The sequence below is a fragment of the Carassius auratus genome, chromosome 5, assembly GCF_003368295.1.
Source record: "Carassius auratus strain Wakin chromosome 5, ASM336829v1, whole genome shotgun sequence".
Taxonomy (NCBI): Eukaryota; Metazoa; Chordata; class Actinopteri; order Cypriniformes; family Cyprinidae; genus Carassius; species Carassius auratus.
The window spans coordinates 23833331-23860470 of NC_039247.1; the positions used below are offsets into that span (position 1 = coordinate 23833331).

The following is a 27140-nucleotide window of genomic DNA, read 5'->3' on the forward strand; positions in this document are numbered from 1 at the left end:
TTGTATGTACTATACATTTTAAAATACTTTTAATCTAACTAGTTACTTTTATTATTATTATTACATTTTTAAATGGGATATTTGTTTTCTAATTTATAATTTTTTGAAGTTTGAAGTGCTTTGAGTGAAGGGCTGTGGTGACGTATCCTCCGTTCCGGTAGATGGCGGAAGTGCTTCTTTTGAAGGACAAGGACGGGAACACGGAGGATCTGTGACCTACCTCGTGCAAGTATCATGGCAGCGCTCGTACGCGTGTTTACTACCCGCCTGGCAAGGACAGGAAAGAACAGGTAACTGTCATGTCATTTTTGGATTTCGTGAATGTATATTACATTATACTTTCGGAAGCTAATACTGGCATCTGCACGTGTCGGCTATGGCATCATTTTCCCGTTCAGTCTGACTGGCGAACCTGTCTAGACACGTTAAAGTGACGGATCCTCAGAACCTAGTTACGCAATCAGCCGAAGCACTGCAGCATTACTAGCACATGAGCTCGCACAAGCCCTCTCTTACCTCAGGAGAACCTTTCTAACAAGCTGGCCCATATGATTCGTTGTTTTGTTTTTACTACGAGGCCCAGTTAACGTTAAGTGAATACGAGACGTGACTGCTAACTTAGTTGCATATTTAAATATCTGTTTAAGCGGGGCGAATTTCAAGGTGAAATATTCATTCATTCTCTTTATGTAATTTTTCATTAACTTACTTGAGATTTCTAAATAGCGTCATTCTTTTAATTTATTCGTGTCGTTAATGGAGTTTTTAAGTTGTGATGTGAATTGTCTTGTATGCAGTTTCCTGCAACACAGTGGATTCGGTGTCAGACGGAGTCAACAAAGGCTGTTCTCAAAAGGTCAGTACCATTTACAAAGTATTTCTGTCCATTTTAAGCGGTCCAATTGACGTTTTTATGCGCCACTACACAATTTCGCATTTTCTAAAAACTTGCGCAACGTTACGCTGAAAGTGTCTGTTTTTGTAGAATGTAAAACTGCAGCTCGTCAAAAGAGACTTTAGGTGACACCGCTACGTCTTTATACATACGTACACACATATACAGGTGCTGGTCATATAATTAGAATATCATCAAAAAGTTGATTTATTTCAATAATTCCGTTCAAAAAGTGAAACTTGTATATTTTATTCATTCATTAAACACAGACTGATATATTTCAAATGTTTACTACTTTTAATTTTGAAGATTATAACTGACAACTAAGGAAAAACCCAAATTCAGTATCTCAGAAAATGTGAATATTACTTAAGGCCGATACAAAGAAAGGATTTTTAGAAATCTTGGCCAACTGAAAAGTATGAACATGAAAAGTATGAGCATGTACAGCACTCGATACTTAGTTGGGGCTCCTTTTGACTAATTTACTGCTGCAATGCATCGTGGCATGGAGTCGATCAGTCTGTGGCACTGCTCAGGTGTTATGAGAGCCCAGGTTACTCCAATAGTGGCCTTCAGCTCCTCTGCATTCTGGGGTCTGGAATATCGCATCTTTCTTTCACAATACCCCATAGATTTTCTTTAAATTTAAGATTTAGATTTAAGAACAAGGATACCACGGTCCTTAAACCAGGTACTGGTAGCTTTGGCACTGTGTGCAGGTGCCAAGTCCTGTTGGAAAATGAAATCTGCATCTCCATAAAGTTGGTCAGCAGCAGGAAGCATAAAGTGCTCTAAAACTTCCTGGTATACGGCTGCATTGACCTTGGACCTCAGAAAACACAGTGGACCAACACCAGCAGATGACATGGCACCCCAAACCATCACTGACTGTGGAAACTTTACACTGGACCTCAAGCAACGTGGATTTTGTGCCTCTCTTCTCTTCCTCCAGACTCTGGGACCCTGATTTCCAAAGGAAATGCAAAAGTTACTTTCATCAGGGCACATAACTTTGGACCACTCAGCAGCGGTCCAGTCCTTTTTGTCTTTAGACGCTTCTGACGAGGAATGCGACTGCTGAAACCCATATCTTGCATACGTCTGTGAGTAGTTGTTCTTGAAGCACTGACTCCAGCTGCAGTCCACTCTTCCCCAATCTCCCCCACATTTTTTAATGGGTTTTGTTTCACAATCCTCTCCAGGGTGCGGTTTTCCCTATTGTTTGTACACTCTTTTTTTTTTCTACTACATATTTTCCTTCCCTTTGCCTCTCTATTAATGTGCTCCGACACAGAGCTCTGTGAACAGCCAGCCTCTTTTGCAATGACCTTTTGTGTCCTGCCCTCCTTGTGCAAGGTATCAATGGGCGTCTTTTGGACAACTGTCAAAGTCAGCAGTCTTCCCCATGATTGTGTAGCCTACAGAACTAGACTGAGAGACAATTTAAATTCCTTTGCAGGTGTTTTGAGTTAATTAGATGATTAGAGTGTGGCACCAGGTGTCTTCAATATTGAACCTTTTCACAATATTTACATTTTCTGAGATACTGAATTTGGGATTTTCCTTAGTTGTCAGTTATAATCATCAAAATTATTAGAAATAAACATTTGAAATCTATAAATCTGTGTAATGAATGAATATAATATACAAGATTCACTTTTTGAATGGAATTACTGAAATCAACTTTTTGATGATATTCTAATTATATGAGCAGCACATGACTTAACTTGATTATCACATTGATTTAAATAGGATAATCTTGTACCATATTATTGACAAAAATACAAAGAGTAAAAATTAAATTAGTTGAAATTAACATTAAGTGCATTAAACATTACGTAACGTCTGGGGTTTATAAAGTTACTGTGGGGGGGGGGGGGGGGGTTGTGTGTTTAATGAAAAGTTGTTCATTAATTAAATCATAAAAATGTAATATTAAAATAACACATGAATAAATTATTCCTAAACAAAAATAATTATTTCATTTGTTTACCTGAATGTCACGTGACCATTAACCAACGTCAAAGAACCATAAACATTCACATGTGCTACTTAATTATTAAATATTTATTTTAAAATCTCAGGGGTATTTCAAATATATGAGGTGAAAGATGTTTAGATGACAAAAATGTTTGGGAATGCCTGCATTACGTGTTAATAAGAAATAATGTGAATTTGTGTATTTTGATGCGTTTGAAAGACAAAAGCCTTCCAAAGACATAGACAATAATTCACATAAACATGAATGTTTTCATCAGTTGTCAATGCAGTGTTGAGACACCTGAAATGATTTTTATAAATCCAGTTTTCAAATGAGGTGTGGCTTTTTAACTTTCTGTGTAATTACAGTCACCAGAATCTTTGTGTGAATGTCCACAGAACCGGAAGACTTTCTTTGAATGCAAATAAGTGATAGAAGGCTATCTTAGAAAGGAACATTTAAAAGAGGAATTTGGTAGAATCAATAAATGGAGTCATTTATTGCTTTTGTGTGAATATTTAATCATGTAATCAATAAAAAAAGTGAGTATTTTACAATGTAATTACTTCAGTTACTACCCAGCTCTGTATAACATGTAATCAATAAAAAAAGTGAGTATTTTACAATGTAATTACTTCAGTTACTACCCAGCTCTGTATAACATGTAATCAATAAAAAAAGTGAGTATTTTACAATGTAATTACTTCAGTTACTACCCAGCTCTGTATAACACACGCAAACCGTGTGTGTTTGTGTGCTTGCGTAATTCCAGCTGTAACTGGATCAACCAAGCAGTTTTCTTTAAACAATGACTTTCTTATGTATATTCACAGTTGATCTCCAAACACTCTCCTTAGTAGAATTGACTGTCACAAACATCTAATGGATACATTGAGGTTATTTTCAAAAGGTCAGTCGAATTTACAAAATATTTTTTGTCCATATTAAACGGTCCCAGAGATGGTTTTTTATATGCCGCTACACAATTCCGCATTTTTCACAAACTTGGACAACGTTACGCTGAAAGGGTCTTTCTTTGGAGAATGTAAAACTGCAGTTTGCGGCACCACTGCGTCAAGTCTTTATATCAACTTCACATAGTTTGTTTGTGTGCTTACATTATTCCAACTGTGATTGGATCAACCATGACTTTATGTATACTTGCAGTTGTTCTCCAAACACTATTTTTAAATTGACTGTTACAGACATCTAATGGATCCATTAAATTGTTTTTTTTTTTTTTTTTCGTTAATCGCAGGTTTTCTTGGACTACAGGCCCGTGTACGGCCACTTCCTCTTCTCATAGCTACAGGCGGGGGTTATGTTGGATACAATCAATATGGGCACTACAAGGATCGGCAGCTGGAGAAGCTCGGCATTGAAGTGCAACCACGTATTGCCAATGGATTTCAGGTAAGGCCGATCTCAGGATGTGTCAAATTCCCAGACAAACGGTCTAACGGTTGCAAAACGTTGCCATTGCAAATGTGTTGTCTGCCACATCCACAACCTTTTCCCCCACATTCTGATTCGAGCACAGTTGGCTGTGTGCCGTGTATTATGCAAACGTAAGTTTCCTGAAATTGTGAAAACTGATATCAAGTTAATCAAAATTCATTCTCAAACTCTGAAGCCATGTTTTGTGCTTGTTGGGACACTGATGGCATGGCGGTGTTAAACGTCTCTGGATACTGAGATTCTCTGTGGAGCTCATGTTCAAAAGTGTGTGTACATACTAACCTTTTTATACAGTGCTATCACTACAAGAATGAGGATTCATACTTGTGTGTGTGTGTGTGTGTATATATATTTATGTATATATTACAATAGTCACTGTGGTTGTCATTTTGATTGTATTAATCTTACATGTTTATCCACATGCTTTTTTTGTCCATATCCTTGTGCATTTTTGGCTAAAAGTGATGAAAATAAAATGATTCAGGAAGCGCATATATATTTGTATATGTTTGTAAAACAGGAGACTGTTTCTTAATATATTTATTCATCATGAAATCAAACGATGCCTCTTTATACATCTTGACTGCTTCATGATCAAGTTTGTGCTTTCCATTTGCTATTAGCCACATAAACGTTTCTCCACAAAACATATATAAATCGAATCTTTGATTCACTCACTGTGTGTTGTTTCAAAGGAGTTCACTTTACAAAAGCTGAAAGCATATGTATTAGCAGCAGATTTTATTTATTTTCTACTATTTTGGGAGGTATTACATTTAAGTACGTGGTTTAAACCAACTAAAAAATACATTTTGTGTCCTTTAATGTAATATACATTTACTTATTTTTTTTTATAAAAATACAAATGATTTCAGCTAGTTTGCAAGGCAACATGTCCTGTTTTAGTTTAGTTTAAGTACTAAAATAACTCAAACTAATCTAGAACAAAAAAAAATGACAAAAACAAAATTACTAAAATAATAACTAAAGTCAAAATGGAAACCGATAAATGTGTATAAATGGTAAATAGCTTTATTAAAAATAACGCTTGCTCGAACACTCATGATCCATCTGATCAATGAAAAAGCATGAAGTGGCCAGGTGTAAACAGACCCTAAGATGCAGACATGATGGTGTGTGAGTTTTGATTGTGGTGGTGTTTTGATCAATGCAGGCTGCACAAACCTCATCCAGTGCTGACAGAGTCGGTGTGACACTGCTGGAGATGTCAGGCTGCTGGGGCAAAGATTTTGGTCATTTTGTTTTGTTTGGCAAGCCTAAAATCTGTTGCTTGTGCAAACCAATTAACCAGCTTAAACTAAAAAAAACATTATTGTGTTGTAATAAAAAAAACACCACATGAATCAGATCTAATATATGATCATAAATTAAGAGTGACATAATCACTTAATTTGATTTGTGATTATTACGTTTCAAGTCTTTTTAAATGCAATGCCCCCTGACGTAATGACATGTCACACATGTTGTGTGACCTTTAATACCTGCCGTGTGATCTGGTTGTTTGAGTGTCCCAGTCACCTGAGCCTGTTGAAGTTCACTAGTGTCGCTAGCATCTGAGTGGCTGGTTTTGTTTGAAGGCTTTCCCTAGTGTGATGTAGTGTTTTATACAACAGACAGACATCAGCCTCCAACGTGGAGCTCCTGTTTAGCTCATCGTGACCCGTTGACCTGTCTCTGGCTGCTGGACACAAAACGGTAATAATGGAGTTAAGACGGTTGTCACAACCTCTAAAAAGTTGATCTTTTGTTACTTTATACATGACGTGAGGACATTTTGTATCAGTAACACACAAAAACAGAAGTAGCACACACACACACACACACACACATATTGAAGCGACACACAGTAGATTTATTCCTGGCATTCACTCAGCACTGGTTTGGAAGGGCATTCAGCTCCATGGCAGACTTGTACCTCACAAACAATAGCAAGATTTCTTCTTGTACTGAAAGGGGGTTGTGCAACAAAGCTACAAGGGACAAGACTATTTACTACAGTGTCTGAATCAAGGAGAAAAAAATTCTTTTTTAACCCTTATGTGACTTCATTGCATTCTAACCATGTAGAAATGTTATACTCACTTTGCATGTATCTTTATCATGCATGCGTGTTTGGCTTTGGTGTTCATTCTATTGAAACTCTCACTGTTCGCTCGGTGTATGATCGCTGTTCATAAACTGTCAGTCATGGACTCGTTTATGTAATGCCTGATATATGAGGACAGATTTCTGTTCAGCGGTTTTGTTGTAGATCTGCAGATAAGGCACAGTGTGTGGCAGAAAGCCAAAGATAACGGCGCTCTTTGTGTAGGTGTGACCGTTTTCCAGAACCTTCTCAGGCACACACACACACACACACAGTGGCTTTGTTATATTTGCAGCCAAGAGGTGTTGGACAATAAATCACTGAAGTCTTCTGATACTTGTACTCTTTTGTCATGATACTAAATCGAGTGTTAGAAGTGTTATAATAGTTATTGTCTACTGTTCAGGTTTGGGAGCGGTTTCTGAAAACAAGGGTCTCTTATGCTCACCAAGGCTGTATTTATAACATACAATAAAAAGTCATATTTTGAAATATTATTACAATTGAACTTTTTTTAAATATAGTATATAAATATGTAAAGGAAAGAGCAGAACTAAATTGATTCATTCTGATTCTCTTTCAGTTCACTAAATCTTTTTTTAATTATATTAAAGCAACACAAAACTCAAATTTAATGGCTAACATGAATATACTCATTTAATGGCTAACATGAATATACTTTTTGTTTTTATTCTATTTGAAGGTTGACATTTTCTTCACTTTCATTTTTGCGTTTGATAGCAGCAGTAATGAAATAACAGTTTTAGTTGCACTATCCTAGATTCTTGTTTAATGCATCATCCAGCTCTGCATGTGCTACATCCTTACGAAGCAGTTCCCAGAAGTAATAACCATTCACTGCAATCCCTCCACCCCAAAAAGTTATGAGTCACTGTATGTTGCAATAGTTGTCGTAACGCACAAAAACAATCGCTGTGTGAAAATGATTGTGGTACAATACAGTGATAAATCAAATTGTTTCCCTAATGCTTTTGGTCCTGTGAGTTATATTCTTTTCTCTGTGTCTTCTGAATAAACACACGCTATAGCTGTCTGCAGTTGTGTGTGTTTACAGAGTGGGATGGGCTCTTTGACAGACGTCAAATAGGAAGTAAGCCCTTTCACTCATTGGTCTGGTTAATATGAAGTGACGACATCACACACACACACACACATGCCATATCCGAGCGGATCCTAGTACAAAGACCGTAAGAAGAGTGTAGTCCATTGAGAAGCTCGACAGACTCTTTTTCTGTCGCTCCATACAAGTGAGTGGAAAGATTTCCTTTTGTAAGTCTTTTTTGTATTTGTGGATTGGTATTTGTGGTTGTAGGATGAATATGAATTCTTTCTTCATTAGGTTGTCAGATTATTTGATGTGTAGAGTAAACTAGAAAGAAATACTTGAATTAATACTAGTGTGGGAATAATTCCTGGTGTTTTTATACAGGAATCTTCATAATAACATTCATATCAAAAGATTAGTCGAGACAGGAAGATTAACTTCCTTCCTGTTTAATAGGAAGTCTCAAGTTCACGTGATTCACAGGCAGTCAAGTGTCCTTTTGGTCGTCCTTTAAAGAATATCTGAAATTAGCAGTAGATGTGTAGTGTTTATTTGATATATTTTTGCCAGGGCGCAGCAAATAAATGTAATTTTTTTTATTGGGTTTTAAATTATTACAGAAACGAAAAGAATCAGTTTAAATAAATTCCACAGTATTTAGGTTTTATTTAGTGATTGATCTGGGTAAGAGAGAAAAAAAAATTGATTAAAAATATATGCAAATATATGTTATATTTTAATAGACAGATAAATGGACTTGTTTAACATAAATTGGTGCTGTCAATTTGCGCTTTAACACATTCAAAATATTGGACACCCCTCTCACAACTGCTGTGTCGGGCTCCTTTTTTTCTTTTTTTCTTGATAAGAATTGGGTTTATTTAGACACAAAACATCTTTACAATCTCATTAAACCAGAGACTTTTAAGAGGCACACACCAACTTCACCTCAGCACCAGACACGAGTCAAGAAACACAGAAAAGGTACAGGTGACGAGGAGATTCAGCAGAACAATAGTGAACCGTGCTCAGATGAGATGTTGTCAGGCCACGTCAATAAAAAAAACAATTTTCCTGTCCTGTCAGCCGTAATGCTGTGCTCTTAGCACGTGCAACTGTGGCGTGCTCTATATTATATTATAGTGCTATATGAAGAGAGTGGTTCCAAAATGCAATAAATCCATTTTTATTCATTTTAGGATAAATGTTTTCTTTACTAAGAAAGTGGCGAGATGAAAACCACTTTTTTCTCAAAATGCAATAAATCAGTTGCATCAATATGAAAGTTATTTTTCATATTGAAACTGATAAAAATACACAACATAGTAAGTTGATCCACATATGACAGCCTCTGAACTTGGTCAATACTTATCTTATATACAAGCACTGGACTAAAAATACATTCAGTCATCTCTTCCAAAATGAATTGAATGTGTCATCTTGTTAATGCTATAAAATTACAATAAAATTCCATCATGAACATCACATTAAACCACAGAAATTCTAAAATTATATTTCCCTTACATTCAGCTTCCAAAAGTGCATTCATCTTTGCCATGCTACTTTTAATTTAGTTGACTAGTGCTATGTGCTGTATTAAAAAACACACACAAGGCATTTATAAAAACACTAACAACCTACACAACATCGGGTTCATAACCGAATGTGATTCATGTAATGAACCCGGTATAGCATAGCTTGTCAATAATCTACAGCTCCCTGTATTAAATGCATCAGAATAATTTCCATCTGAAAGCCCGTGATGGAGATTTACCTGTACTATTAATCACAGAAGCAGCTTTACTGACGAGATGCTCATGACAAGCACATGGCGATTTATGTGGAGCCCTTGTTTGTTGATTACAAAGTAGATGAGGAAAACTAGGATGCCAAACTCTTCATATCATAAAGCACAAGTGAAACTATGAGCATGTAGAGCTGCACGATTAATCGTTAAAAGTTCACAATCTCATTTCGAAATGACAAGGATTCCCCGAGTCTGTTAAACCTTTGACAAAGTTTCACCGGATCATTCAAATCTGTGTTCGCACTGCCGCTGACACAGAGAGCACTTACCATGTTTGGTTTTAAGAAACCTTTTCATCATTGTCTTTTCAACTACGCAGTATTATTTCTGTCTTACAGTCATTCGTATTATCACAGAAACATTGGGGTAAAGTTTAAAGTTCAGATATATAAACATTGATCTCTATGGCAAATCCCCTTTTGAAGGTAACTGCTTCAAATAAGCATAAGTTTGTGTCGATGGCATTGTTTCGCCACTAGGTGGAGACAAGTGACAAAAAAAGTCAATGAATGAATCATTCATTCAAAAGAATTGTTCAAAACGCTTATTCATCCAGAAATAAAACAAGTAGGTTTGAGTGAGTCGTTGAATCATGGATTCAAACTACTTTTTTTCATAATTTTAATATTAAAAATTGGTGTATTAAAAATATAATATAAACACTACCAGTCAAAAGTTTTTTAACTGTAAGATGTGTAATGTTTTTTTAAGAAATCTCTTCTGCTCATCAAGTCTGCATTTATTTGATCCAAAGTACACCAAAAACAGTAACATTTTTAAATATTTTTACAAAAATTAAATTTATTCCCATGATTTCACAGATACATTTACTCCAGTCTTCAGTGTCACATTATCCTTCAGAAATCATTATAATTTTCAGATTTGCTGTTCAAAAAACATTTATTATCATTATATGTTGAAAACAGTAGATTTTTTTTTCTGTTTTCTTTGAAAAGTTCAGAAGAACAGCATTCACGTGAAATGGAAATCATTTGTAATAAATGTCTATCGCTTGATCAATTTAAAGGATCCTTGCTAAATAAACTAAATTTATATACCCCCTCCCAAAAAAAAAACTAACTCCAAGCTTTTGAATGGTACAATGTTACAAAAGCTTATTTCAGATACATGCTGAGCTTTCTATTCATCAGAGTCCTGAACAAAAAAATGTACTTGTAAGTGTTTTAAATTATGATATATATATATATATATATATATATATATATATATATATATATATATATATATATATATATATATATATATATATATAAGATTTCAGACTGATCCAATCAGAGTTTGTCCCGGCTCTTCTTTATAATGGAAGTGGGTCCAAAATAAGTCCAATAAGGCGCACCCATCTCTAATAAAAAAAAAAGGAAAAAAGGCCTCCTGTAGCGAATCAAAGGCTTTTTGTTAGAAACACATCTATATTTAAAACTTCATCATAATTAATCATAATTAATTTCAGAAAAAAAATGTGATTTAGTTAATTAAAATATATATATATATTATTGACCGCACTAAAGGAGTATTATTGGAACAAATACACTGATATAAATTGGTAAATGGTAGCAATTATAGATTTTCTTACACATACTGTGGCTGTATAGAATATGCAGTAATTAATATTCTTATATTAAGCAAATTCAAGTGATTGTAGCATATTTTTAGGCCTTGTTGATGCACTAGACTTTGTAGAGAAAGTGATTTTCAGATCAGAAATAGTTTATCATTACAGTCAGCAGCTCGTTGCTCTTTATCCTTCATTTGAGAAAGAGATGATAGAGAGGTGGTGGGCATGGGGTCATAGAATGAATTTGGGATCTGCTGAGCACATGCTGTTAGGATTGTCTGTTTACAAACCCATCCCTCTCTTCATTTTCATATCGCTACCTTCACAGCTGCCTTGAATTCAGCAGCGGCTCAGAAGAGGAGCTGGCTGACCGACCAATCGCAGTCAAGCATCCCACACGTGACGAGAAGGGAGGGCGGGTCTTTAGGCTTTGCAGCGGAAAACCACCGAGCCAGACGAACGGAGTGAGCGTGAGAGAGGGCTAAAGCCTGCCATACGCACTAATCCTTCCACGGTGATCATGTGTCAGGGGAGTCTGAAGCAGCAGAAGGGGCCGGTGCGGAGCACTGCGGGGACATGGTGAGATGCTGCAGGTCTTTGCACAGCTCTCCCTCTTGCTACAATCTCCACAGAATCAGGGTTAATGTGCGGCGTTTCCGTCCGCCGGGCTCCTCAGCAGGAGCGACAGCCGGCGTCAACAACGGCGGCACGGGGGGCCCATCTCAGCCCAGCCACCGGAGCCGATTCAGGTACCGGCAAGGAGTGTGTGAGATGCTGGGACGTACTCCAGGCTGAGAATGTGTGTGGATGACGGAGTGAGTTTAGCTCGTTGGATCTAGATCAGTTTTGGACTGCGCACACAGAGTGAGAGAGGACAATTGAAGGATCAGTGGAGCTGGAAAGTGGGCGAGCGAGAGGGGATTAAGGAGACCTTGCACGAACTGGGCCACCCTGCAGAGGGACAGTCAGTGTGTGCGGTGTGAGTTTGTGTCGCTGTCCCGATTGCATTGTAACATCAGGCTGTTGCTAGCGCTCTCGGTCCTATACAATCCACACTTAGCTCTACTCGAAGCAGAGGCTGTTTCCTTTAAATGATTGAAAAATGCAAAGAGTAGAGAGAGGCTCAGATTCAGTCAGTGATTGGCCAACGTGCGCCTGCATTGAAGAAACAAGGGGGGCTATTTAGAGCAGAGAGTGTGTGAAAGAGAGAGAGTCTGAAACAGAAGACTTTACATTATCTTTGTACTGGCTGCAGTCATCAGCTCTCAGACGTCCTCCGCGGTATGAGTAATGCACTGTGAATAGCTGTTGAACTGCAGTGTTCGTGGATGGCTATTCATCTGCTCTGGATGAGTTGGGGGAGGGGTATAGATGCTCTCAATTGAATAATAGCCTGATGACTGAAAGCTTTCGTAAATACCAGTTCACTGTTTGGAGCCGTCCAGGCACACTAGGGCGCCGTGTGCACTTTGGCATATTAACTGGATTTAAAGAGCCAATCTCTTTTTCAAAGAGGCATTACATGTTTGTTTGCATTTGAATGCACATGTATATTCGTTGATTAACCTAAAATACAGCCTTTTTTGTATTACTAGAGCTAAAGAATTGCAACACGCAATGTCAGTATTACCAACCCAGGCTCACTGGACAAAATGCCTGTGGCTGCATTTCTGCAACATTTTAATTGTGTTGCTGCTTGTATATTTCTCGACACGTGTATTTTCTATTTTGAATGTGAACGTAAATGTCAGATGAATGTAAACGTATTACATTGGTGGTTATTCATATTGCAGCAGTTCAAAAATGAAATATTTGCAGAGTGGCGCTAAAAGGCAAATGCACATTTGAAAATAACATACCATCTACACTTAACCCTACGTTAAACCTAATACGTTTAACAAAAACAAACATGAAATACAAATGTAGCCTATTTGATGAAGCAACCATGCCAAGTTTTTGACCAAGCACGGGAATCGTACATGTATGCTCAGCAATGCAAGTGCTGTGCTGTACTAGGTGAGCTTTCGAGCAAGCTTACTACATCAGAAAAGCCGTACATACAGAACATTTTATGATGTCAATCAGTCTTTCTTATTTCAAATACATAGGAGCTGTACCAAGCTGTTTGGCGCTGTTACCAAGATGGCCATCAAGTTAACTCTCTTTCTTTTAAAAAGGACTTTGAGCATCACTGTTTACATTTATCTCACACCAGAGCTTTGACTAGACTGGTCTCCAGGGTATGGTCCGATGTTATGCCTGCAGTAGTTTGTCTATTAATAGTAAGAGCAATAAAAATGTACGCCTTTCTGTGGGTGAGGCCCTGTTATGGTGACGCACGACAGGTCAATATACTTTAAGATCGTGGAGGGAAATTGTGTAGCCCAGGCACCAATATGTTGCCCACAAACCTGACGTGAGCTAATGTTGCTATAGTTTTTATTATCAATACACTGAGGGTTATTCCCCTCTGATTACTCACCCTGACCATGCTGCAAATCTTGATCTCTCAAACGGAGATTATTGGATGGTACATTTTGCACATTCTTGTGTCAGCATTGTGAGTTGATCTGACAAAGTCAGGTGACACATGAGTGTTTGTGTTAGGCGTATGGCTAAGTCTCCTCTGTCCACAGGTCAGAACAGGGTTTCATCCTGATTAGGGTGGACACAGTGTTATATTCTATATATAGCTCACGTAGTTGCAGCCCTGGAATGTCTGTGTCAACCCAGCAAGTGCTGTGTCATCACGTTCAGCACCAAATCTGACCCACTTTACTGACACACTAAAGCTAAGCTCACTTTAGCCAGAAGCAGTAGCTCCTAGTGTCATTCTCAATAAAGTGAGCAGTTATAGCCAAACAAAGGGACGCGTTCCATCAGCAGGACCTGGACAGAGGTGCAGCTTTTTTTTGCATGCGCCGTTCCAGTCCCCTAACAGTTGTGTTGATCTGCACAGGTGCTAAAAATAGCGCAATGAGCACAGAAAAATTAAATAAAGATTACTGGAGGATATCCGTCATGGCTTCAGTAGTTCTGTGCCAGCATCCCACTCAACGTGACCCATAGAAACATGCATGTTTGTTTTGGTTGAACAGGTGTATGTTACTTTAAATTTGGCCTTTTATAATATTGACTGGCCCAGGCCTTCAGTGACGCGTTTCTCCTCATGTACCATTTCTAGAGCAAGTGTAGCTGGGAGGTGATGATAAACCCTAAATGAGACTAAAGGTGTTAAGCAGGTGAAAGCAGCCTTTGCTTAGACTGATATAAGTGGAATGGAGCTGAAAGGAGAATATTGTCAGTGTAGTCGAGAAGCCGTGCAAATGACCATGAGGTTTAGTTTACAGTGGAGAATTGCTATTCCTGTCTCTTTCCTATCTCGGGTATCTTTTCTAGCATTTGTCTTCCGCTGTTTAATGTCTTCTGTATGAGTGTCTTTGTGTTTGTTCTTTGGCATGTGTGAGTGGGCTGTGTGGATGTTTCTGCATGTCTTCTAAATCTTTGCTTCCTCCTTCCTACTGTTTTGATGTTACAGCCCAGTTCTGTGTTATATGGCGAATCTTAAGAAAACATGTTTAGGTAGCATTTTAACCTAAAATCTGAAGTAAAATTTTTATATATATATATATTTAAAAAAGAAAGCTTTTTCTTTTTTTCTCTCTCTTTAACCCCACTGTGACATTTTTATGAAAATTAATTCATTGAAATCTTCAAGAACCTTTTGATAATTACAAACCGGTTGATGCGAGGTTGAAACTGAACTCTGCAGGAAGGCAGATGGATCTCCATCAACAGGACTGGGCACCCCTACTCTACAACATTTAGACCATGTGCACATTTATCTTCATATGTGTCCATCTGTGTAGTTTGTGCACTTTGGAATCATGGATGTGTTGTGCAGGTTGCAGTTTCCACAGTTGGCCCTACGGCGGCGACTAGGCCAGCTGAGCTGCATGTCCCGGCCTACTGTCCGCCTTCGCTCATGGCCTCTGTCCTTCCTCTACTACATCCTGCCCTTCGGAGCGCTCAAACCTCTTGCCAGAGTAGGCTGGAGGCCCACAAGCAGAGTAAGTACAGGTGGAAAGAACAGAAAGAGCCTTCTGGCTGATGTTGTGTGTGTTCAAATGTGCAAACTCTCAGTATCCAGAGACATAAATGCCATCCATCAGTGTCTCATCAGTGTATAATGGCCATTTGAGATTTGTTATGCACAACAGGTGTTACGTTGTAGTTATGAGGGGGTCGGTAATGTCTGATTATAGCAAACATTACTGAAAACATTAAGGAATAATGCCCAGAGAAAGGAAGCTACAAAACTGATGCGAGGTCAGCAGAAACGGCCGGCGCTATCAGCAGATGGCTACTTCATATGGACCCGCTGAGCCCTGCGCTCCTCTGGGACTCGTGTGAAAAGAGCCGTTGTCCCACGGTGCAGCTCTGAACTGAGGAACACTTTGTCTCTAGACCCAGTCGAGGGCATCCTGCCACGGTGGCTCTGACACCACTATTGTTCATTTCCCATGAAATGAAAATAGCCAGTCAGCCCATGCTGATGCTCTGGAGCAGATCATCTTCAGTGGCAGACAGGAAGATGCAGGGAAACAGAGAAATGTTTGGTTTGCTAATGTAAATCTGTAGATCTTCAGAGAAATACAGGACTTTTATTTTGGAGTCATGACTGTCATTGGTTCTTTTCTGGGTCAGGAAACATCCTCCACTTCCTGCTTGTTAAACCCTTGACTATCATCACCGTTCACACCTAGCATGATAACAATAAAGTTAAAAAAATTCTCAGTATTAAAGAATAGCAGAGTCCACCACACAGCTATAACGATAAAGGTTTAGAGAAACTATTTCGTTGGAATAATTTTCAGAGCAATTTTTTTTTCCAGCTGATGAACGATACATACATTGACAGCCAATCAGAATCAATCCTGCGAGCTGGAGAATTTAAAGCAGAAGACACGTGTCCGCTTAGAATAAACAGACGGTATCATTCACTGGTGTGGATGCTAATATCGTTATCTTTATAGTTATCGTTCTTGGTGTGAACGTCGCTTTAGGCTCCAAGATTGTCCACATTTAGCCTCCTGTCTGCCAGCTGAGATTGACACCAACTACAGTAATCCACTTACTCTGAACACTCACCCTCCATGCTATCTGTAGCACTGACCTAGGATCACTCCTTGCCCACATCAGTAATGATCAGTGAGCTACACTGAGCTGAACACTCTTTGAATCCAAACACTGGAGCACATGGCGCACAGCGGGTGATGGAAAGATATGTGCAGGTGCTGGAAACCCTTTACATGCTCACCTGTATTAACAATGCAGAGTGTGCGCATCTTATTTAACATTATATTTTACAAATATCATAAATTATTAATTCATAAATATGAAATTTTACATCCCAAACCAACCTTTAACCAACAAAAAGGGTCAAATTTCTGAAATTTTAAGACTTATTGACCTTGACAAACAGTCACCAGGAGTTGCCAATATATATATATATATATATATATATATATATATATATATATATATATATATATATATATATATATATATATATATATATATATAATTTGTTTATATTAAAAACTATAATTTTAAAAATGTCATTGTGTATGCAAAATGCATATGTAATATTAATATAAATTTGTTGGTATAGACCCCCCCCCCCCCAAACTAAATATAAAATTTAAATGTTTCCAAATTTTATACTGAAACCAAAATTCCAGTTTTCCATTTAGTCAAAAGAACAAATGTAAAAAAATATGTAGGTAATTGAATTCTATATGCTGTTCAGGGTGTTGCATTTCAATCAATATTTTCTGCCCAAAACCATTTTGGCTGAAATCTAAAAAATTTTTTTTTTTTTTTTTTTTTTGCTGCTTTGGCCAAATATTTTGAGCTACTGAAATTTCAGTGCATCACTTATTTTTATGCTGCATTGCATTTGAAATCAGATGTGGGATATTGATATTTGACTTATAATAATAAAGTATTCTGTTGTCAAACGATACATAAACTAATAAAGTGGACATGCTTGCATTTGTTTTGCAGGTGGAAGATCATTAAGTGCATTTTGTATGTAACAGATATTTAAGCATGGTGTTTCCAAAACTCTCCGTCTCTTTGGATGTAGGTTACAATCTACAAGTCCATACCCACAAGACTCCTCTCCAGAGCCTGGGGTCGCTTGAACCAGGTGGACCTGCCAACTTGGTTACGGAAACCTATCTTCAGATTGTATATATGGACGTTTGGAGTCAATATGAAGGAAGCGGCCATAGAGGATCTACAGCACTACAGAAACCTGGGCGAGTTTTTTAGGCGTAAACTCAAGCCACAGGTTCGGCCGGTGTGCGACTCGCACTGTGTGGTGAGTCTCGATTGTAACCGGAGAGAAAAAGGCATTCTTCTCTTTCTCTTTCATTCATAGGCAAATCCAGGAGAATCGATGCACATGCTTACATACCTAATTTTATCAGTAGAGCTGTTAAACATCTGAATGTTATAAACTTTCAAATAAAGATTTTACTTCGTTTAAAAGAACATTTTATTAAGAAGAGCAACATTTTTGCCAGTCAAGCAGGAAACTTGAAGTTCAAAATAATTATTATGGTGTCTGAAATAATAATCTAATGGTTATTTGATTTTTATTATTTTGCATATTCCAGCTACTCCCGTACCTATTAATACAGTATAGAGAAAACATTCAGTATCAGCACAGATACTTGCAGACTAGTTTAATTCACTTTGACTGTTCATTTGTTCTGCAGATCAGTCCAGCTGATGGCAAGATCCTTCATTTTGGCCGCGTGAAGAACTGTGAGGTTGAGCAGGTGAAGGGAGTGACCTACTCTCTGGAAACGTTCCTCGGGCCGCACAACTGGACCGAGAATTTACCTGCTAACAGAAGTAAGACTTTGTGCCAAGTGACGTAATATAACCAATACCTGGAAAAGCTTAATGTCAGACTTTGTATCCTATGCATAATCTACAGTACGCTACTGTCATGGTATACACTCACCTAAAGGATTATTAGGAACACCATACTAATACTGTGTTTGACCCCCTTTCGCCTTCAGAACTGCCTTAATTCTACGTGGCATTGATTCAACAAGGTGCTGAAAGCATTCTTTAGAAATGTTGGCCCATATTGATAGGATAGCATCTTGCAGTTGATGGAGATTTTTGGGATGCACATCTAGGGAACGAAGCTCCCGTTCCACCACATCCCAAAGATGCTCTATTGGGTTGAGATCTGGTGACTGTGGGGGCCATTTTAATACAGTGAACTCATTGTCATGTTCAAGAAACCAATTTGAAATGATTCAAGCTTTGTGACATGGTGCATTACCCTCCTGGAAGTAGCCATCAGAGGATGGGTACATGGTGGTCATAAAGGGATGGACATGGTCAGAAACAATGCTCTGGTGGGCCGTGGCATTTAAACAATTCCTAATTGGCACTAAGGGGCCTAAAGTGTGCCAAGAAAACATCCCCCACACCATTACACCACCACCACCAGCCTGCACAGTGGTAACACGACATGATGGATCCATGTTCCCATTCTGTTTACGCCAAATTCTACCGCACTCCTGAATGCATTGAAGCAACTGTCATGTGATTGGTTTAGATAATTGCATTGAGAAATTGAACCGGTGTTCCTAATAATCCTTTAGGTGAGTGTATATATAAATGGAGTAATGTTTTGAAGTAGTATTACAATTCGAAATTTCTTCGTATTATCACTATTAGTTTTGAAAAGAGATACGTTTATGTATTTTTTCAGGCTTCTTTATTGAATAGAAAGTTCAAGAGAAGTTTTATATATATTACTAGCCCCATTCTTTTGAACGGTTGTGCACCTCTAAAATCAAAGGGAAATTACAGGTTGATATGAATGTTGAAAGACTTATGTCTAACCATAAAATCTGATCTGATCTCATCAAGAACAATGCCCTACATGGGTAAATCACACTAAGCTTAAAGGCCATGCAATTAGATATAAAAAAAAACTCTCCAGTATGTTTTTTAAATCTGTTTTCCTAAACATTATTGATGATTATCTCATATATTTATCTTGTTTTATCCCTTTTCAGGTTTAGATGAGGATGATCCTGGCACTTACCAGGATGCCCTGGTCACTAAAGAGGGGAATGAGTTGTTTCACTGTGTAGTTTATCTGGCTCCAGGTGACTACCACTGCTTCCACTCACCTACAGACTGGAGGGTGGCACACAGACGCCACTTCCCAGGTCAGCGGCATTGTGTTCTCTCTGTATTTTGCTTTGCTTTCTGAAAATGACTTTTTTATTAAAAGATTAATTCACAGAAACTTTAGTTCTTATGATTAAGTTATAAGAGTCTTTTTCTAATCTGATGGTGACTGAGCAGTGCGTAGTTACATAACTGAAGCACAGTGTGTGGTCTGATATGTTTGTGTTTATCATAGGTTCTCTGATGTCAGTGAACCCAGGAGTTGCGCGCTGGATCAAGGAACTTTTCTGCCATAATGAGCGTGTTGTCTTGAGTGGGGAGTGGACACACGGATTCTTTTCACTCACGGCTGTAGGAGCGACAAATGTGGGATCTATACGCATCTATTTTGACAAAGTAAGAACTTTTTTGCTCTTTGTTTTAGTTTTTTTGTTTTGCTCTAAAATACAAGTATCACACTTTTTTAGCTTTTGCAGGAGAAAAGGTGATTAAAAGGATAGTTCCCCCTAATATTAGGGGGGGGGGGGGTGTGCATACGAATATCGATACAGCTGGCCCTGTATCGATACTGTGGCACGTGCACAGCAGTAGACAATGCTTAATTTGAATACAAGAACACCATTTAAAATTGAGTAGAAAAGTGCAAGGTTCCTTAAAAATAATGAATAGAGCTTAATATATTGGTTACAACAAGGTTTAATCTGGCTGCAAAGGAACAAAACCAGGGTTGCTTGATATAAAGAGATTGTGGTATCCCCGAAACATAGTGCAATACGGAAATATCTTTTAAAAGTGTGTTATTTATCTTTGTCTACCTGGCAACCCTGTGCATGCGATCTTTTTCCACTATTAACATGCTTTCTGAAAACACCTGTTAGCTTACAGTTTAGCAATCTCCACTTCATATTCTGTTCTCAGAACATTGTAATTGATCAAGTGTTTATTTTAGGGCTGAAACGATTCCTCGAGTAACTCGATTACAAAAAATGATCGAGGCGAAGCCTCTTTTGATTTATTTTAAATCTCATGTCAGGTTCTTTCGCAAAGATTTTTTTTAATGTGACACAACGTGTTTACGTCACCCACAAAGCGGAAGGAGACACAAGCGCTGTGTCCGAAATCGCATACTGCCAGGAGTCAGCAGTGTTTTGATTTGAGGGTGCGGGCAAACGTAAAGAGAACACAGTGGCATGTTTCCACTGCAAGATAGAGCTGGCATACCACAACTAGGGCCCTATAATTTCTGCGATGCAGAAAACGTGGAGGGAATCAAGGGATCCAGTCATAAAAATTGATTTTACAGTATAATGCGGAATGGCACGGAATTTGCTAAATTTTGAATGAATTAATCAAAAATAGGTCATTGCACTTTCATCAAATCTCGATATGGACTAATATCTGTAAATATTAAGCCAGAACAGTGTATTTAAATATGAATCCTGCATGTTCTGCGTGTCCATGTTAATGAATGGAGCAGAAGCGCGACTTCCTTTATCACACACACTGAAGCACGCGTGACACTCGCGGTGATTTCAGCGTCTGCTGTCTCACTAAATAAGGACGTGAACACATGAACAACATCTCCAGAACTGCTCTGACAGTCACTTCATGAGCATTTAACCGTTTGATTTGAGTAAAACTAGTCTTAGTTTAGGTTTAGTTTAGTTATTGTGGGTTAGTACCAAAAAGTTTGCTTTATTTTCAATAATTAAAAGATAAATTAAATTAATGTTTTATGTGTTTAATGTTTAATGTGCATATCAGAAAATGCTTTATTTAAAACCCCAACTGAATGGCACTTAAATGCACTTAATTCATCTGTCAACTTTATTGTCATTGTTCACAGTACAAGTAAAGACAGAGAAACAATGGGTACTAATTAAATGTTTATTTTTGATGTATCATTGCATTCTATGCATTTAAAAAATAAAAATACAAATGTATAAAAAAGGAAACTTAGTTGTTCATTTTAAGAGACCCAGGAGTCTTATTTTCTCTTGCATAATTAATATTGCACTTTAATTAAGCAAAAACAAATTTTATCCGATTACTCGATTAATCGATGGAATTTTTGGTAGAATACTCGATTACTAAAATATTCAATAGCTACAGCCCTAGTTAGTTTACACGAGAGAGAGAGGCTGTGCGCATAAGAATTACCTCAGTTTTGTCGCATTTCTCTGTAACTGGTGAAGCTGTGGCTTTAATTCCTTTAGAAATGATGTTACCAGCTCCATGGTGAGAAAGATAATGTAGCTCTTGAGCGATTAAACTATTTATAATTTATACAAATATGTGGGTCAGTAAAATTCAGTGCAGTCCTGTATTATAATGCGTATCGTATCATGGCCTCTGTATTGTGATGTGTATCGTATCGTGTCATATTTATCGTGATATCATATCGTGACTTTGCTGATTATACACAGCCCTAGTGTATCGTATGTGATACGGCAGGCGGTTATGGCACATATAGTATTATATATAAAAATGTTTTTTTTTTTTTCTTTTAATAACATTTTCAACAGTTTTCACAATTAAATGATGCATCATATTTGATACATTTTAACATGATTTTTCAAATTAAAACGAGGCGAGAAAATCTAAGTTGCTCCAGTCCAGTCCAGTAAGTGTTCATCTTGAAATATTTCTATACTATTTCTAAACTATAAAAAAGTTTTTTTACATTTATATTTTAGTTATGATTATAAAGCAAATACACGCTTAACAACAACCTGAAGAGGTCTGTTTTTACAGTTAAAATAAAAAGCCTTTTGAATCATGTTGATAATTAGTGGCATTTGTGTGAGACAGGCTGAAATTCATATTGAATTTCATATTGAAATTCATACTGAATATTCAGTCTCTGCTCTTTGTGCGATGTTAATAACTGTCCCCATCTACTGTAGGATATGATCTAGGAAAACCTCCAATACAGATCGCGGCAAAACCACTTGCACATATCCTGAAGGCAAAATGATGCATTTCAGTGTGTCCTGAATGCTTTGACTGAAAGAGTGATTCTCCTCCTCCGAAGGTTCATTGCTGTTCGATTAGAAGTATTGTAGTTGTGCAACATCTAGTTCATGGCATCCAGCTGTTTGTTGAGCCATTTTTGTGCTGCAGCTATTTTTAAAGCAGTCATCTGTTGGGCCTGAAGAGCTGCCAGGGACAAGTAGTACCATAAAGAATCAGCAACAGACTACACTTTAATCTCTCCACAACACCTCACAATTAAATGACAATAGTAGATACTCAAACTTACAATTAGACACAAAAAAAGCTAATTCAAAATATTAATGAATATTATAATAGTGTACAACTAATACTATATAAAAATAACACTGAGCCATAATATAGCACACTTTCAGTATGTAAATTTTTTTCTTAAATGGCTTGTTCACACCGGGACGAATATTGCGCGCAATTATGGCCGACGTTTAACACCTCATGACTAAACAAAGGGCGCCAATGTGAGTGTGCACACCAACATGTAAAAACATATTACATTTTTTTTCATACACTTCGGGCTCGTTTTTTTTGGTTTGACACGCCGCGTTAAAAACTGGCCAACCAATGAGATTGGTGCTTTTGTTCACGTGCATGGTGCTGTCAAAGTTACAGTAAAAGTGGCTCTCAAACACAAGCCGAGCACACTTGATACCTAACGATGAAGAGAAAGTATACTAAGAAGATGCATAGAGGCAAGATGAATGTAGAACAGCTGGTCTCATTGGTGTCTGAACACAAAGGGCTTCATGACAAACGCAACGGTGACTACAGAAATCTCGGAAAGAGGGGGTTGTTATGGAGAGGAATTGCAGATCAAATAGGATTCTATGTGCACCGGGGTATTTCCATTTTTCATTAAGTTCTATCTAATGTCAGGGAGTATATTTGCACGTTCACTCAGCTCATTGCCAGTAGGGCTGGGTAAATTGATTTTTCGTTTAATAGTTTAAAATGTGGTCAATTCAAAATCGATTCTCAAAGGCCAAGAATCTTTTTTTTTTTATTTGTCGTTTTTAAAAAAATTATTATTATATCTTAAAAATGAAAACTTCCTGTTTGATCAAGGAATGCAACTTTTCTGACTTTTTTCAGCATACTTTTTCAATCTTGCATCAAAATTCTATTGTATTTAACATAATTGCATGAATTTGAAAATTAGAGCTGGGTTCTGTTTTAATGTACCCAAGTATTTGTATTATATCTATATTCATTGAGTTGAATCGAGAATCGAGTATTGAAAATCGAATCTAGAATCGAGAATTGATACCCAGCCCTAATCGCCAGTGAAAGTCGCTTGGGTATGAACACAAAATGCGTGCCGAAAAACGTTGGCAATAAGCAAGTGTGATTATCGTCCCGGCATGTACGAGGCAATGTTATATATCTTAGTTATTTGAGACTTGTTTCTTCCTCTAAATGTTACCCTTTCCAATCCACAACTAAACAGATTAAAGCTCAACTGTCAATCTCACTGATAGTCAACCATAGATCTTAGTCAGTTTAGATGGCATATTAATTTTTTTTTTTTTTTTTTTTTTTACTTTTTTTTTTGCCAACCTCTGGTCACAGCAGTGTATGAAAAAAAACTTCAGCATGAACATCCTTCAAAATGTCTATTTTATTTGCGCCTATGAGGCCTCATGGACAGCATGCCAACATATGGGACCGTTATACTTCGGGTGTCTCGAGTTTGAGTCCCAGCTCACGGATCTTTACCATTTCCTTCCCTCTTTTCCATTTCTCATGTCCTATCATAATGAAGGCAAAAACACCAAAAGTAAATCTTAAAAATAAAAAGGTTTTATGCAAATGCTAGGGTATGTGCACAGTGTGCATAACGTAAATCTAGTAATCAGCATAGTGTGTATTGTGTGCACACACCCTGATTTGTCCTGTCCTGAACATCCTGAACTTTGCATACCCTGCATGCTTAAATCACACATGCGGCTTGAAACTTTTTTTGCAATAAATAGTTGGTCCAAAAGGTAGCAAGAATGTCCCAGTCCGTTGTCAAAAAAGAGACAGAACTACAACAACAGCAACAGACGGGCAAGCTGAGTCAGTGATGTAACTATTACATAATCACAACAGACCAATGGTAGTGCAGAGGTGTTTACCAGCCAGGGCAAACCTTTCTGCAGAGTCTGGTTATAACTCCCTCCAGGAACTTTGTTTTGACACGATTTTGGCCTTTGTTTGAAATGACATCACACCAACTCTTTTGCTTAAAGTATATTGGGTTTAATTTCTGAAATGCCACAGATTTGATCTTGTTGGTGCATGATGTATTTTCTTGTAAAAAACATTTGTGGTTTTTCAGCATTAGCAGAATAGTGAGCTGCATCACGAAGAGTGGATTTGGCCTCATTCCTACTGACCGCAATCAGACCACTAGACAGTTGTGGGCTTGTGTAACACTCTGGGTTAATGTGTGAGATGAGCGTTTGACAGTAGTGGCACCTGTTTGTTGTATCCTGGCTTTATAAGTGGCAGGATGTGACCTCACGGAGTCTGAAACTGTGCTTATTTTTTTAAATGCCACATTTTGCCTAAATCTAATGGATTTTATTCATATTAAAATAAATAGAGAGGTTCCCCATCTGTTATAAGTACCAGATTTGGAGGATAATTAGAGTTTTAAAAGGCAAAGAATATGGTTTTATTGCATGCATGGACAATTAACAACTGATTTTCTCTCTTTAGGAGCTCCGCACCAACAACCCTCGATACAACAAAGGGTCATTCAACGACTTCAAATACGCTTCAAACAACAGCCAGGAAGGCGTGAGCATGAGAAAAGGAGAGCACCTGGGCGAGTTCAACTTGGGCTCCACTATTGTACTGTTATTCGAAGCTCCAAGAGATTTTACCTTTAATTTGAAAGCAGGCCAGAAGATTCATTTTGGAGAACCTCTTGGGACAATGTAACGCTGACCAGAGGGGAACACAATCTGATGATGGACATGCGTAACCGTGTGGAGATGCATTCAGGGTCTCAAAAACTAATACACTCACATTTGCAGAGATGTACTCTGTTTAAACTGAGATACATGTGTGCTCATATGTACTCAATCAGCCACCACTGTTGCATTATTGCAATCTTTTTTTTTTAGGGTTTATGTTTTTTTGTTGTTGTAAAATAAGCAAAGCTTAGACCATCACGTAAAGTATTTGTTGACCATGAAATGCCATCCAGATTTTTTGGCTCTAAATTATTTTTCTATTTCGTTTTAGTAAAACGGTTGTATTGTTTTTGTGTTTGCCCATATTGCCTTTGGCTGGAGTCCACCTGTGTGAAGGGTTTGATGAGTTCAGGATTTCCACAGCTAACTCTGCAAGCATTGGGAATGTACAAGAGGCCATTACTATTTGGTACCTTCATATTTGACAGCACTTATCTTTAAAACCGTTCTCTCCGTCCAAATTTAGCTTTTTTTACGAAGGTGCAAGCCATTTTGACAGTAAAATCATGGCCATGTTTACTCCGTAAGGAAGAGTTTTAGAAAAGGCAGGTGACTGTTATCACTGCCATTTGTTCTCTGGTGTTGAATTATGCCTTTGTTTGCTGGTGAAGCAATTAGTTGGAAGATAAATGTTAAGTATTTTGCTGTCTCAACTTGATTAGTGCCAAAACGCAAGATATGTTTTTTTACTAACACACCTTTTTTTTGCCCTTTTGATATGAACCAGGTTCTTGTGATCTTATGTTTTTCATTCTTGGACTTGTCTTTGTTTTATTAACCAGCGCCTAACAAGTTCAACAGAGTCTACATCCTGAGCTAAAGATAAAGACCATCCGGACTCTCCTAATCTGGACCACACATGTGGATGGAGATTAGGGGAAGGTCTCTGGACATTTTGCACTGAATGTGTTGAAACCACTGGGCTTTTCTGTGCACAGGCCACACTTCTTTTGGAGTACAGTCTTGTTAATTCATGTAACACCGACATTAATACTATTTCAGAGTGAAGGAAACATGTCATAAATAAATTTTAAAGATTATCTAAAAAATTGTGTTTTATTAGAATTGTGATATTGGTATTATCATCATTTTATTACATATTATTAATGTTTCACCTACAATGCTTTTTCATGAGGTTTGCAGCTCCTTGGCCAGGAAGATCACGATTTGGCAGGTTTTACTTAAAGGTAAAACAATAATATACACAGTTTGTGGTGGAGTAGTATGATAAGCTTCACAGGACATTTGTATATTTATACATGGGGGGGGGGGGATATAAAAAGGAGAAATCTCTCTGCAGTATTTGAAGAAAGTCGTTCATGATTATATAAGCCTGGTTAACCCTTTAACTGCCCCACCAAGAAAAAAGCATTTGAAAATTTTTTTGTTTGCATTTCTGATCTCCTTATGTCATTAGTTACCACACTCAATGTATTTTTTTTTTCAACACGTCCCATAATTTTTAAAATATCGGCCTCTACCAAATGGTTGATATGTCACTTTATGGCAAAAGTACTGGAATTCATACACATACTATGGAAATCAGAAAATATGAACTATAATGAATGATCAGAAAGTTATATTTCTCAGCAAATAGTACATTCTGACAGCAGAAAGGATTATCTGAAAACATTAGCTTAGCTTTTCTACGTTTACCATAAAGTGACAAATCAACCATTTGGTTGAGCAGGCAGTTAAAGGGTTAAGAATGAAAAAGGTCTCAGCAGAATATGAATTAAAATGTAAAGAAGGCTTGTTCGGTGTCGCGTCATAGCTGTGTGGGCGGAGTCTGTGTGCTTTCCCTCTCATTGGAAAGCATGGCGTTGACTCAGAATGGCCTTTGTAAGATAATTTCTGAAGATAATTTATAACATACGTATAAAAACTGAGCCGTATTGGGTCGGACTGTCCGTACGGTATCTGTGTCCGGACAAACGACACAACCAAATGGCTAGAGGTGTGGTTACATTTGTCGTTTTGTTTTGCTTAATTTTAATAAAGTAATAAAAGACTTGAGTAAAAGCCGGTCGTACTTTCTTATTG

At 37.6% G+C, this 27140-nt stretch overlaps 1 protein-coding gene across 8 annotated transcripts; it reads left to right on the forward strand.

Moving 5' to 3' along the window:
• Positions 1-147: 147 nt before the first annotated feature.
• Positions 148-26146, forward strand: LOC113082115 (phosphatidylserine decarboxylase proenzyme, mitochondrial). 8 transcript variants are annotated; one of them, XM_026253998.1, is made up of 10 exons: positions 505-663; positions 798-856; positions 4138-4292; positions 11222-11642; positions 14798-14963; positions 17045-17281; positions 17682-17820; positions 19008-19163; positions 19361-19521; positions 24838-26146. In XM_026253998.1, the coding sequence occupies exons 4-10, from the start codon at positions 11470-11472 to the stop codon at positions 25060-25062; spliced, it is 1257 nt and encodes a 418-aa protein (XP_026109783.1). In that variant the 5' UTR covers positions 505-663; positions 798-856; positions 4138-4292; positions 11222-11469; the 3' UTR covers positions 25063-26146. The 8 variants fall into 8 exon arrangements, with proteins under 8 accessions (XP_026109787.1, XP_026109801.1, XP_026109783.1 ...); XM_026254016.1 differs by lacking the exons at positions 505-663; positions 11222-11642; positions 14798-14963 and adding exons at positions 244-290; positions 3713-3789; XM_026254017.1 differs by lacking the exons at positions 11222-11642; positions 14798-14963 and adding an exon at positions 3713-3789 and having other exon boundaries at positions 506-663.
• The last annotated feature ends 994 nt before the right edge of the window (positions 26147-27140 follow it).